Source organism: Onychomys torridus, chromosome 8 (genome assembly GCF_903995425.1).
Source record: "Onychomys torridus chromosome 8, mOncTor1.1, whole genome shotgun sequence".
Lineage (NCBI taxonomy): Eukaryota > Metazoa > Chordata > Mammalia > Rodentia > Cricetidae > Onychomys > Onychomys torridus.
The window spans coordinates 71,398,839-71,411,269 of record NC_050450.1 but is presented as its reverse complement, the minus strand read 5'-3'; the positions used below and the strand labels follow the sequence as shown (position 1 = coordinate 71,411,269).

The following is a 12,431-nucleotide window of genomic DNA, read 5'->3' as shown; positions in this document are numbered from 1 at the left end:
ACTAAGTTTCCCAGGTAGAACTTTTTATCCTCCTGACTCAGCCTCCCCAGTAGTTGGGATTACAGACCTGTGCCATCAGGTCTGGCTGTGACCTGGTCTGTAAGGCCAATGGCCACATTCCCAAATTAGATTGCACTTGTCTTTTCTTCTGACCGGAACTATCTTATGTGGTGGTTAGGGCTAATTGTTAACTTGACAGAATACATAATTACCTGAGAGATGGGTCTCTGGGCATGCTGGGGAGGGAAGGTGTAGTATCTTCATTATGATCATTGATATATAAAAGACCCACTCTAATTGTGGGTGGGGGTCCTGGTGATATAGACGGAGAAGGGAACTGAGCAGCACACATGCATGCACTTCTTTGTTCCCCACTACAGCTACAGTGTGACCAGCTCCCCTACATTCCTGTTCCTGTGACTTTCAGTCATGTGGGACTGTAATGTGAACTGTGAACCAGAATAAACCCTTTCTCCTTTATGTTGAATGTCAGAGTATTTTTGTTTGTTTGTGGTTGTTGTTGTTTGAGATAGGGTTTCTCTGTGTAGCCCTGGCTATCCTGGAACTTACTCTGTAGACCAGGCTGGCCTCAAACTCCACTTGCTTCTGCCTCCCGAATGCTGGGATTAAAGGCATGCAACACCAGGAAAAGCATCATATAATTCAATTTATCAAAACATCTAAGGAAACAGCAAAGCACTTTAAATTATATCTGAGAGAAAGGCACCTCTCTGAAAGGTAGATAAAGCACACAGTATTTCATATGAAAGCTGAAGTCACCTAGAAGATTATCAGACTCAATGTTATTTTCACATATGCAGGTTTATTTTCAACAAGATATAATCCAAATTAATTTTTCAAAATTATCATGAAAACTAGAGTCAGTCAATTTAATTTTTTTTAAATTTATTTTATGTGTATATGTGTGTGTCTGAATGTACATATGCACCTGCATAGATCCAAAGAGCTGTGGGATCCCAAGAGCAGGAGTTACAGTTGGTTGTAAACTACCATGTGGAACCAAAACCAGTTTCTCTGTGAGAACAACAAATGCTCTTAAGCGCTGAACCATTTTGTAGCCTCCGTCAGTTGAACTACAAGCTGCATTAGCCAGATATAATTTAGCAGGATTTGTTAAGGGGCGGAATTTTAATATTTTCAGAATTAAAACCTGCCCCAAATGCACCTTCTTGGGAAGTTTCCTGACTAGTTTGACTTCAACTTGACACAAGCTAGAGTCATCTGAGAGGAAAGCTCAATTAAAAAAATACCTTCCTGTGTCAGGCAGTGGTGGCACACGCCTTTAATCCCAGCACTCCGTGGCAGAGGCAGGCGAATCTCTAATGAGTTCAAGTCCAGCCTTGTGTACAGAGTGAGTTCCAGTATAGCCAAAGCTACACCGAGAAACTCTGTCTCAAAAGACCAAAATACACAAATAAACAAATAAATAAAAAATAAAAAATGCCTTCACAAGATCAGACTGTAGGCAAGCACATAGGATATTTTCTTAATTAGTGATTGATAGGGAAGGGCCCAACCCATTGTGGAAGAGGCCAACCCTGGGTCATATAAGGAGGCAGGCTGAGCAAGCCATAAGGAACCAGCAAGTCTGTATGCAGCACCCTCTATGGGCTCTGCGTCAGCTCTTGCCTCCAGGTCCCTGCCAGGTTTGGGTTCCCTCACTGGACTGTGACTCATGATGTGTGAGCCAAACAAAGCCTTTCTTCCCCAAGTTCTCTTCCTTGTGGAGTTCACCACAGCAAGAGCAGCCTTGAACAGGACAGGAAGTGTCATCAATTCTCACCATCTGAAGCGTCACAAATCAACCCCCCAGAAGCTCTTGGATCTCTCACCTGTGTGGCCAAGCTCAAGACCTGTTGGACCAGCTCCTGTGTTTCCGATGGCTTCTTGAGAAACAGCTTCACTATGGCGGTAAGCAGCGTGAGCTGCACCTAAAAAACAAAATTCAACATAGTAAATGAGAGGCAGCATCTTGTTTCCTCAGCTATGAATTACTGTTGTTGTTAAAAGATGAAAGGTCAGCCAATGGAATGAACAGCAGCCAAAGGCAATCTCTGAAATAATCAACTGAACATTCACTAGCCTCTTATTTTCCAGGCTTGTTTTGGGACCAGATTCTCAATTGTTTTCTTTCTTTTCAATAAAAATTATTATTGTGTGTGCATGATGTGTAAGTACATGTGGCACAGTGCACATGGGGAGGTCAAGGACAATTCTGTAGTCAGTTTTCTCCATCCACCTTTACACAGGTTCCAGGGATCAAACTCAGGTCACCAGGCTTGTGCAGCAATCACCTTTACCCCCCTGAGCCAGCCCTCAACTGTATTGCTTAAAGTACAAACATAAAGTAATAAAACCGGCTCTTGATCAAATCGTGTATTATTTACTTTGGCCAAAGCTTACAAGCTCGAAGGACTTATGAAATCACTTGTCATACTGGGATAAGAGCCAAAACAGAATTATGTCAGATTAGAGCCAATTAGAGGGAGTCTGCTGTGCTACTATTAATATTAAACCTATTAAAATTACTATACTGAATTACATACACAAACTTCTATTTGCTATGAGCACAAATGCCAGAGAGAAAAGGCTTAATAGTCTGGCTTCTTCTCTGGGCCTTTGACTCTAATTTTATAGGAGAGGGACAGATGGGGAGAAATCTAATCATCCACAGAGAATCTTTTCAAGCCTCACCAAGCTGTACTGTAATGAGCAACAGCAAATGCTAAGGACAATATGTAATCATCCTTAAGTGACAGAAAACAAAAATCTGTTTACTGCTCTAAACCACCTCAGGGAAGCTCACTTCTGGAGCAGCACCCGCAGCAAGAAAGAAATCAGACTACACGGGTCCTTCTCACTCTCTGAGGGCCGAGGTGCAGCAACCTATGTTTCAAAAAGCCCCCAAATGTTCTGATACATGTTAGTCTATGGACCACTGGCCTAAGCTCCACAGCTCTGTTACTCTAGAAAGCAGGACTCATAAAAAAGGGTCATCCCCTGAGAAAGAGAAACCATGACATAAATGCACACAAGAAATGAGCCAATGTTTTCCATTCTCGATTATCTTCCTGAAGAGATGCAGGACACAGGATAGAAGAGAACTTACCTGGGTACTTTCATCATGAAAGCCCTCCAGGAAGCTCTCTAGTAATTCATCCGCATTATCAATTCTTTCAGCATATTCTCCTACAATCCAAATCATAGCTGCTCGAGCATCGGGCTCATCCAGGGAGTCCAAGTTCTCACAGAGAGTGGCAATGATACTTTCATACCTGTTACAACAAATGGACTACAGTTACTAAGGATAAAACTAAGAACTGTATTTAACAGTGGAAGCTAGAGGCAAAACCATATACCAGGGACTCCAAACCAAATCAGCAAAACTACAAAGGATTTTAGTTAGCAGAATGTAGTAAGTCAGAAATTTATGGCTTAAATTTTTCTTCAAATATGCTTTAAAAATACCTTTTAGATTTACTTTATTATTTTGTGTATATGAGTGTTTAGCTTGCATGTATGTGTGTGTACCACATGCAGGGCTGGTACCCGCAGGGATCAGAAGAGGGCACTGGATCCCATGGGAGTGGACTTACAGATGACTGTGAGCCACCATTCTTCAATTATGTTTTCTTTTTTCTTTCCCTATTTCTCTCCTTCCCTCCCTCCCTCCGTCCCTCACTTCCTTCCCTCCTTTAAAGACAGGATCCCTGCCTCCTGAGGGCTAGTACTAAAGGCATAAGCCACCATGCCCAGCTCAATTACGTTTCAATAACTAAGCTTTAAATTTTCACTAGAGTTCATGAGACAGACTTTCACATGGCAAAAATTAACCTGTAGAATAAGAAAACCCTGCTACCTTGTGTCTAAAACCAATCCTTCTTTAAGTACTATAGAGAATTGTCCTAGTATGCATTTTGCCTTCATAGCAGAAAACATTTAGTAATCTCACTTTCTTTTAAGGAAGATGGAGTTAGAAAACAACAGGAAACTATAACCCTGTCTCCTATTACACTTGTCATTCTATTTTCATATGTATGTTTTGGTGTGTGTGTGTGTGTGTGTGTGTGTGTGTGTGTGTGTGTGTGTGTGTGCGCGCGTGCGTGCGCGCGCTCATCAATGGAGCTAGTCAAGCTATCAGCTTGCCCAGATAGCCCTGACTTTTCCTATGGCTGGCAGGGATAGGAACTCTGGTCCTCATGCTCCCAAGAACTATCTCCTTTTTGTAAAATAAATCTTTATGTTCTAATGCACATATTCCAATGACCTGTTTCTATGAAGAAGTTCAATAGTTTACTTTTAGACTTACAGATCTATGGCCTTCTCGTGTTCACCATGTTGAATCTATCTTCTTAATTAATGTAATTTAAACAGTTTTTTTATTACTGAGGACTGAGCCTAGGATCCAGCATGTGCTAGGCACACTCTTTCTCAATGAGCTGTATCCCCAGCCTTTTATTTCCTTCGAGTTTTAAAATCGGACCTTGCTCAGTTGCCGCAGCTGGCTTGAACTGGTGCCTGTCTTGCTTTAGCCTCCTGAGTAGCTGAGATTATAGGTCTAGGCCACCAGGTCAAGCTGGTTAATGAAATATTAAACATTAGAACAAGAGAGACTAAATTAATGTGGATAACTAGTATACTAGGTCAAGTATCTGCCCCATTCCTACTTATTAAACCAGGCTTTTGACTGATTTCTTAAAATGAAACTGTCATAACCCCTTATTTACACAAGCATTACATATTTCTCTGTTGATCATATTGAGATAAACACTTTTGTTTTGTTTTGTTTTAACCTATAACAAAACAATTTAGAAACCTGATCCTCCATTTTTTTGGGAATTCAGTAAAAGGTGGTAAAAATAACACTTCTCAAAACAAAACAAAACAAAAAAAAACATACACACATGAATTCTGACCTGCCTATCTTCAGAACCAAAGTATTTGTTTTATTATTTTTGTTTTATAAACTAAGAATCCTCAGTCTGGAAATTTTGTGATGTGAAAATACAGACTCTGAGTATCTGTGTGGAGGAGCTACAACACTTCCTATAAGAGGCCAGAGGTGGGCAATTCATTGCAATAAATTCTGCCATTTCCCACAAAATAGCAGGTCCCGTGCAAAGTAAACAGCATGGCTGTTATTGGCCTGCTTTTGTGAAAGAGTGGCCGCATGATTTGTATATGTTAAGACCCTTCTGAGAGGATAAAGTATATAGTCATTTGTCTAAAGTAAGAGTGTGTCCAGACAACAGGGAATATATAGGTTTCCCGTTTAATGGTAACTGCCAACAGACAGTATATACTCAAGCAGAGCTCCAGTTTTACAAAAATAATAAAGCAGATGGGTTTGGTGGCTCATGCCTGCAATCCCAGCACATGGGGCCACCTTGAAACCCCATCCCCATCTCTAAATGAGAAATTTAGTCTCTGTTGGCTACCCATTTATGTATCTCTGACTATAGTATCTATTATGACCAGTGATATTAAGATTAATAATTCTTACCTAGTCAATTTCAAAGTGCCTTAGTTAAACTGATTTGAGAAGATTACAAGAATTTTAACATACTTGTTGGGGTATTTGCGGAAGATGTCCCGGATGACAACAATTGCTTCTTGGACCACATAATTTACTTTGGTCTGGATTAGATCAAGCAATGTGCTTACACAGCGTTCTGCTGATTGCTAGAGAGAAAAACATCAAAGCATAAGTTAGGTATCTATCCAATAACACTATCTCAACACAAAAAAAGGAAAGAAAAGGAAATATACAGGTACATTCACTAAATTAAATAGGCACTGAATTTGCTAAAGCTATACTAGAGGCTAGATCATCTGTTGTATATCAATATTAGAAATTCTAGGAATATACCAGCTTTTATTCATTAGAAAACAAATTGAAAAATATTTTGGTTTTGTATGTTTTGCTAAGAGCAAACCTAGGACCTCACACAAGCTAGTCAAGAGCTCTACCACTGAGGTATACCTTTATCTCCCAGATAATTCAGTTAAGTGAGTAAACATTATCCTGGATAACTGGAAGAACAGAAATAAGAAAAAAAGAAAAAAAAAAAAGCCAGAGTATGAGGAAAGAAAGGCAATTAAAGAATATGCCTAAGTCATAGGTCCTTGGCTAGAATTCTTTGGAGACTGCATGGGTGTTTTTGGTGTTTTAAAAAGACTTCTTCACTGTTCTCTCCCTCATCCCTTTTGTGTGTTGTAGAGTATTTGTTTAGCTAGGCAAAAATGTGTTACATTTGTTTATGCTACATTTGTTTAACTATGTAAAAGAGGTGTTGTTTTTGTGTTAATTAGATAAAATTAGCCTGGGCTCAGAGAGGCAGGGTTAGCAACTAGTTGATAAGAAGTAGTAGGGAGGAGCTTAGTTGTGGGTGGTTTTTTTAAGTAGGGTGGTGTGGAAAGAGGGAGGCTTCTGTGGACACACACCAGCAAAGAGAGAAAGTTAGCCAACTGCTACTCTAACTCTCTGAGCTCACAGGTCTTCACCCTAGCCTTTGAATCTTGAGTTTTATTAGAACCATAGCGATTTAGTTAAAGCTACCTTTAGTTAAAACTACCTTTAATGGCAGCCACAGAGCCATTGTCTGAGGAAACAGAATTACCCCCAGGCTATGGCCTGAGCAGTCAGGCCACTAGTAGTTTGAAGTGCAGCCACTGTGAGGAAGATAAAACAGTATTTGTACACACATACACACGTTGGCGCTCATGAAGAGCCCTGGAACCTGGAGTTTCAGGAGCCTGTGAACTGCCTGATGTGGGTGCTGAAATCTGAAACCCGGTTCTCATGACAGATCAGAAAACACTCATAACCACTGAGCCATCCCTCTGATCCTCTGCACAGGGTGTTTTTAAACCTCTTAAAAGGAAGTGTCAAATTTTGTATGGACTTACAAAGTATTTTACAAATATAAGGTCCATAGCTTTCATTTTCTTTTCAGTTATCTATGGCTCAAAGAATCCTAGAATAGAGATTAATCTATTAATCTTTTACTAATTGAATATGGAATACAAACTGATACTGATACTATGATAGATTTGTTTTTCTTTTAGCACAAGATTGTGAGAAAAATCCCCAAGTCCAAGGGTAAGTCTATCATTGTACTATCAGAGGTCACTAAATCATGTGCCTCCTGTTAGGACTCAAAAAGTACAGTGTCACCTAAAACTCATGAGTATCACCATGCCTCTCCAGATTTAGTCATGTAAAGGGGATGGAGGTATGAGATAAGTGGAACCATTAAGATACAATCCAGTCTTTGGTAAAGTCTATAATTCTAATCAGCAGTCAATATGTGGTATTAGGGCCAGCAGGATGGATCATCAGATAAAGGCACTTGCCACCAGGTCTACTGACCTGTTTGACCCCTAGGAGCCTTATGGTGAAAAGAAAGAACCAACTCCTACAAGTTGTCCTCTGACCTTCACATATATACTCTGGCACATGCTGTCCCCTCAAACAATAAATATATAAATGTAAAAAATAAATAGGTAGTATCAAAATAAGTTAAAACCAAAACAAAATACAACACCTAAAGACACATATTACCAAAAGCAATGTGTGGAAAAGAACACAAAATTAAAGCCAGGCATAGTGGCTCATGCTTGGAATCCTACACTTGGGAGACTGAGGGAGAAAGTATGTGAGTTTGGAGCTAGCCTGGGCTACACAGTAAGACCCTGTCTTAAAATGTAAAACCAACAAGACCCCCAAATGCTTGGGGGAGGAGTGGGGTTATGTTGAAGAGATAAAAATCTATAACTAATAAATCAATAAATAATAAAATTATTTATAGATATGGATGTAGCAAAAGAAAAACCAACATAAAAGAGTTAAAAGTGATACTTTTTGGAAAGTAGGGATAAGTAAAGAAGGAAAAGAACCAGGGCAGTGGCTTTTCATTAAAAATTCTTTACTCTGGGGCTGAGAAGGCTCAGGGGTTAGGAGAAAAAATGGCTGCTCATCCAGAGAACCTAGGTTAGATTCCCAGCACTCACATGGTGGCTCATGACTTAGGGGGTTCCATCCCTCTTCTGGCTTATAGCGGTACTTAGCACACACAGGGTACACAGACATAATGCAGACACAAGGTCCATAAACATTAAATTATTTAGTTCATTAAGTATATGCTTTATTATTTTGATAAACTGCAATGATACATACTCTAAAATAATGAACACTTGGACCTCCACACCATGTGATCTCCTCCTCTGAAGCCTTACCTCCACTTTGATGGCACACCGGCCAATGGCCCTCACAGCTTTGCGAACAAAGTCCACGTCGACCTCAGTGGCATATTCCTTTAGCTCTGCCAGGACCTGTCAAATATCCAACAAATGGATACCATTTAAAGATTCTCAAACAGCAATTTCATGCCTTCTGAATACCAGATCTTAAGCTCTAAGCCAGCATAAATTTGAGACGGCTTAAGGTCTGACCTGAGCAATGTTGGCTTGGGATGCAAGACGAATCATGATGTCTAATTTCTCTAGTTTAACATAGATGGGGTCATTGTACTTCACAAAGAAAACCTTCATTTCATGCTTCAAGATTTCTGGCCTATGATACACAAAAACACAAGAAAGGAAGATGATGAAACATATTTACTGACATATCCTGCTCAGCCTTTCTGCTTGTCCCCTTTAGGGGAAGAAAATTCCTTATAAGTGGCCCGTATAAGCCTCTATTGTTGTGGAATATCATTTTAAGATGTGTTACATCTGTTTAAACTGTGATATTGCTTTTAATGATGGAAGATGTGTTGCATTCTTTTATGTTCAATTTGTTTAACTCTGTGAAGCTGTTTTACTTTACCTGTCTAAAATACCTGATTGGTCTAGTAAAGAGCTGAATGGCCAATAGCCAGGTAGGAGAAAGGATGGGTGGAGCTGGCAGGCAGAGAGAATAAACAGAAGGAGAAGCCAGCCACCCAGCTACACAGCCAGCTACAGAGTAAGTTACTTCTTTCAAACAAAGGCATACAGAGTAGAGAAACATAAAAGCTTAGAGGCAAAAGGTAGCTGGGATAATTTAAGAAAAGCTGGCTAGAAATAAGCCAAGCTAAGGTCAGGCATTTATAAAAAAAGAATAAGACTGTGTGTGTATTTATTTTTTTGGGAGCTGGGTAATAGGGCCCCCCAAAAGAGTAAAGAGCCAAAGAGCCAAGAGTAAAAAAACAACCAGCAATACGCTATTGTCCTCCCCACCTCCATATAGTAGTTGCACTACTATGTAACATTTTTACTTCACACAGTAAAGCTGGGTGTCAAGCTCAGTGCCTAGCACATTCTAGGCAAGCAATCTATCACAAAGCTATTCTTCTAGCCCATCTATTCTTTATCAATTCCTTTTGACATCTGATTTGTGTCCTTTTAAAGGATGAGGGGTTATGTGTTACCACACAGAACTGCTGAGGAAGAACAACCTGGTTCTCAACTCTAACCTTCCTGGGTAGCATGTCCAAAAGAAACACTTAAGAAAGTGACCTGGCTAGGCATGGTGGCACACACCTTTACTCTCAGCACTTGGGGGCAGAGGCAGGTGGACCTCTATGAGTTTGAGGCCATCCTGGTTTACATAGTGAGAGGGTATTTCCAAAAATCAAAAACTAAACAAAAACAACTTAAGAACCCCAAACTCCAACACCAGATAATTACTACGGAAAGAATGGTAATAACTGTAAGTTGCTATTCTGGGGGAAGTTGTGCTACCATATAACATTTTTACTTCCACACAGTAAACAACAAAAGGGATCAGCATCAGTCTATGGAGCATTTATATTAAGCTTAATTCAAGATCACAAACATTTTAAAATCACCAAATGACTATTTCCCCACCTTTTCTGGACAATTAGATTGATGTTCCTCAGGGCGACATATTGTACTTCTGGCTCCCCAGACAGCAGAGTGACCAGTGGAGGCGCTAACTTCTTCAGCAGCATATTGTAGTAGTCAGAGTCCTTGGGTAACAGTTCTAGGAACTTCATTAGAACTTTCACTGCTGAAAGCACCACTGCAGAGTTGGCGTGGGATAGCCGAGGAGTTACTCGCTCACAGATGCTGGGGGCAGAAAGGGGAAATGAGTATCTTGGATTATGGTACCTTTACTCAATTCATCCATAAAGTAATGCTTCAGAGTTCCTTGGCCCAAGTATCAAGAAATCAAAGATTCAGTTAGAAAAGTCAACGCTCCATGCTTAGGTCAACACCGCAGAAGTTTCATGCCCAGCAGGCTACAGGCAGAGCAGGAGCATCAGAAGACTTTAGAAGCCAGCAACAGGGATATCCAAACTGGAAGGGAACTAGCAATTCCCCAGACACTGGCACTCACACCAGTTACCTTCTTGATTTTAGTCCTGTCTCCCCACGTAATGTGTGGGCTCCCTGCCTCACAGCTCATCTCTACTTAACCTACAGGAAGTCAAACAAAGTATCCTGAAAATTAATTCACAGTGAGAGGTGTCATCCAGCGGTGACTTAAAGAGGAAGTGGGTTGGCAGGTGAAACTACACAGCCTCTTGCTTTCATGCGAGTAAGAAAAACTAGGAAACAGATGACATTTTTGTTTTGTTTGGGTTTGGTTTTTAGTATTAGAATATTACCACAATGTTCTGCCAACTTCTTCTAGCACTACTACCTATGCTTAGATGCCTCATAGAATCTTGATATCTACACTTGCAGTGTTCTCTGAAATCAACCTAACTTTGCTAGCTCTTTGGCAACATCATGAATGACTGTTTACAATGGTTTTTTGTTTTTGTTTTTGTTTTTCCGAGACAGGGTTTCTCTGTGTAACAGCCCTGGATGTCCTGGAACTCGCTTTGTAGACCAGGCTGACCTCAAACTCACAGAGATCTGCCTGCCAATGCGTCCTGAGTGCTGGGATTAACGTCACCATGTCTGGCATGACTGTTTACAATGTTAAAGAGACAAGATAAGTGGCTGCTTACTCTTGTCTATGTCCACGTGGCTGACTCTTGACCTCCTCCAGGCCTTAAAAAAAAAAAGTTTGCCCTCTCACACAGACCTTTGTGATTGCTCTTTTTAAAAAGTCTAATTCCAAAAAGTAAAATACAAAAATAAAATCCTGCTGGGTGTGGTGTACACAGCTTTAATTCCAGTTCTTGGGAAGCAGTGGCCTCTGAGTTCCAGGCTATGGTTTACATGGTAAGTTCAAGTCTAGGCAGGGCTACATTTTGAGATCCTGTCTCAAAGAACAAATAAACAAACAAAACAAATACTGAGGCAGGAGGATCTCAAGTTTGCAGCCAGCCCAGGTTATATGCATAGTCCCCAACTCAAAACAAACAAAAATGATAGAGATGGAGGGCATTCTCGTCATGATCTCTTACTCTAAAACATCTGCCATTTCTTAGATCCCTATATTATCTCTGTTAGCTATCATGAAATATGATCTATTATATATTTTATTGAATATCCATATTACATAAACTCCTATCCCCACTCCTCTGAATGAATGGTGCATGAGGACCATGATTTTTGTCTGTTCACTGTGGAATCCTCACAGCCTAGAACAAACAGAACCTAGCACATAGCATGGGCTTAAGAAGTATTTGCTAAGTGAATTAATGAGTATAATGTCAATGGTCAATAGAAAATAAAATTCTTGGTAAAGTTCTCTCCAGAATATAACTGTACTTTCAATGATGGAAAGAAACTACCAGCAGTATTAGTTAAGTCCATAGGGAATCATTTCTCAGACAAGTGAAGAGAACTTACATTCTAGTAGCTTGGAAATCAGCTTCAGCCAGCAAGGAAGGTTCTTATCTACCATAATTAAAATATGTCAACTTTAATGAAGAGCCAGCAATTTTTCCGAAGTATTTTGCCTAGTCAAGTGCTTATATATATATATCCAACATGCTCAATTTAAAAATGGGTAGTAACTCCAACTTTGTAAACTGAAATGTACTTATGTACAGATGTGTTGATGACATTCAATAATAAAGTTCTGACAAGTCAAAGAAAATCTAAACATGGAAGTGGTAAAGGGCTGACTGAAACAATCAAGTTTTTTTCAAAAGCTCAAAAAGTCTAACATGACTTCTAGGTACAATGGTAAGACACATATATGTTGATGACTTAAAAATACATAACCTAATACTAAATTATAGGTATTATTCAGCTCAATAACTAGTATGAAGAATCTAACAGAATAGACAGTATGCCATTACAAGGACAGACAACTTTTGTTTACCAAGTGACCAGGAATTGAGAGACAGGTGACAAAATGAAGGAGGTTTTGGCAGAAGTATACACAGAAACTACATTCTTTTTGGTGCGGTTTAGCACTTACAGTGTCCCTAAATCCAGTGAGAAAATATGCTGGGGGTAGCAATGTCCCCCTAAACCCTCTGCCTTCCTCAGTCTGATAG

General features: G+C 39.9%; 1 protein-coding gene across 1 annotated transcript in view; it reads right to left on the bottom strand.

Annotated features, from left to right (window-relative positions):
- Ap2b1 (adaptor related protein complex 2 subunit beta 1) overlaps positions 1–12,431 on the bottom strand; it is a 118,068-nt gene that overhangs the window by 74,687 nt on the left and 30,950 nt on the right. The window contains exons 7-12 of the mRNA XM_036195554.1: positions 9,874–10,095; positions 8,476–8,596; positions 8,260–8,355; positions 5,588–5,703; positions 3,131–3,296; positions 1,854–1,952 (exon numbers count right to left, since the gene is read on the bottom strand). Coding sequence (XP_036051447.1) covers positions 1,854–1,952; positions 3,131–3,296; positions 5,588–5,703; positions 8,260–8,355; positions 8,476–8,596; positions 9,874–10,095 — 820 coding nt within the window. The remainder of the gene's footprint in view (positions 1–1,853; positions 1,953–3,130; positions 3,297–5,587; positions 5,704–8,259; positions 8,356–8,475; positions 8,597–9,873; positions 10,096–12,431) is intronic.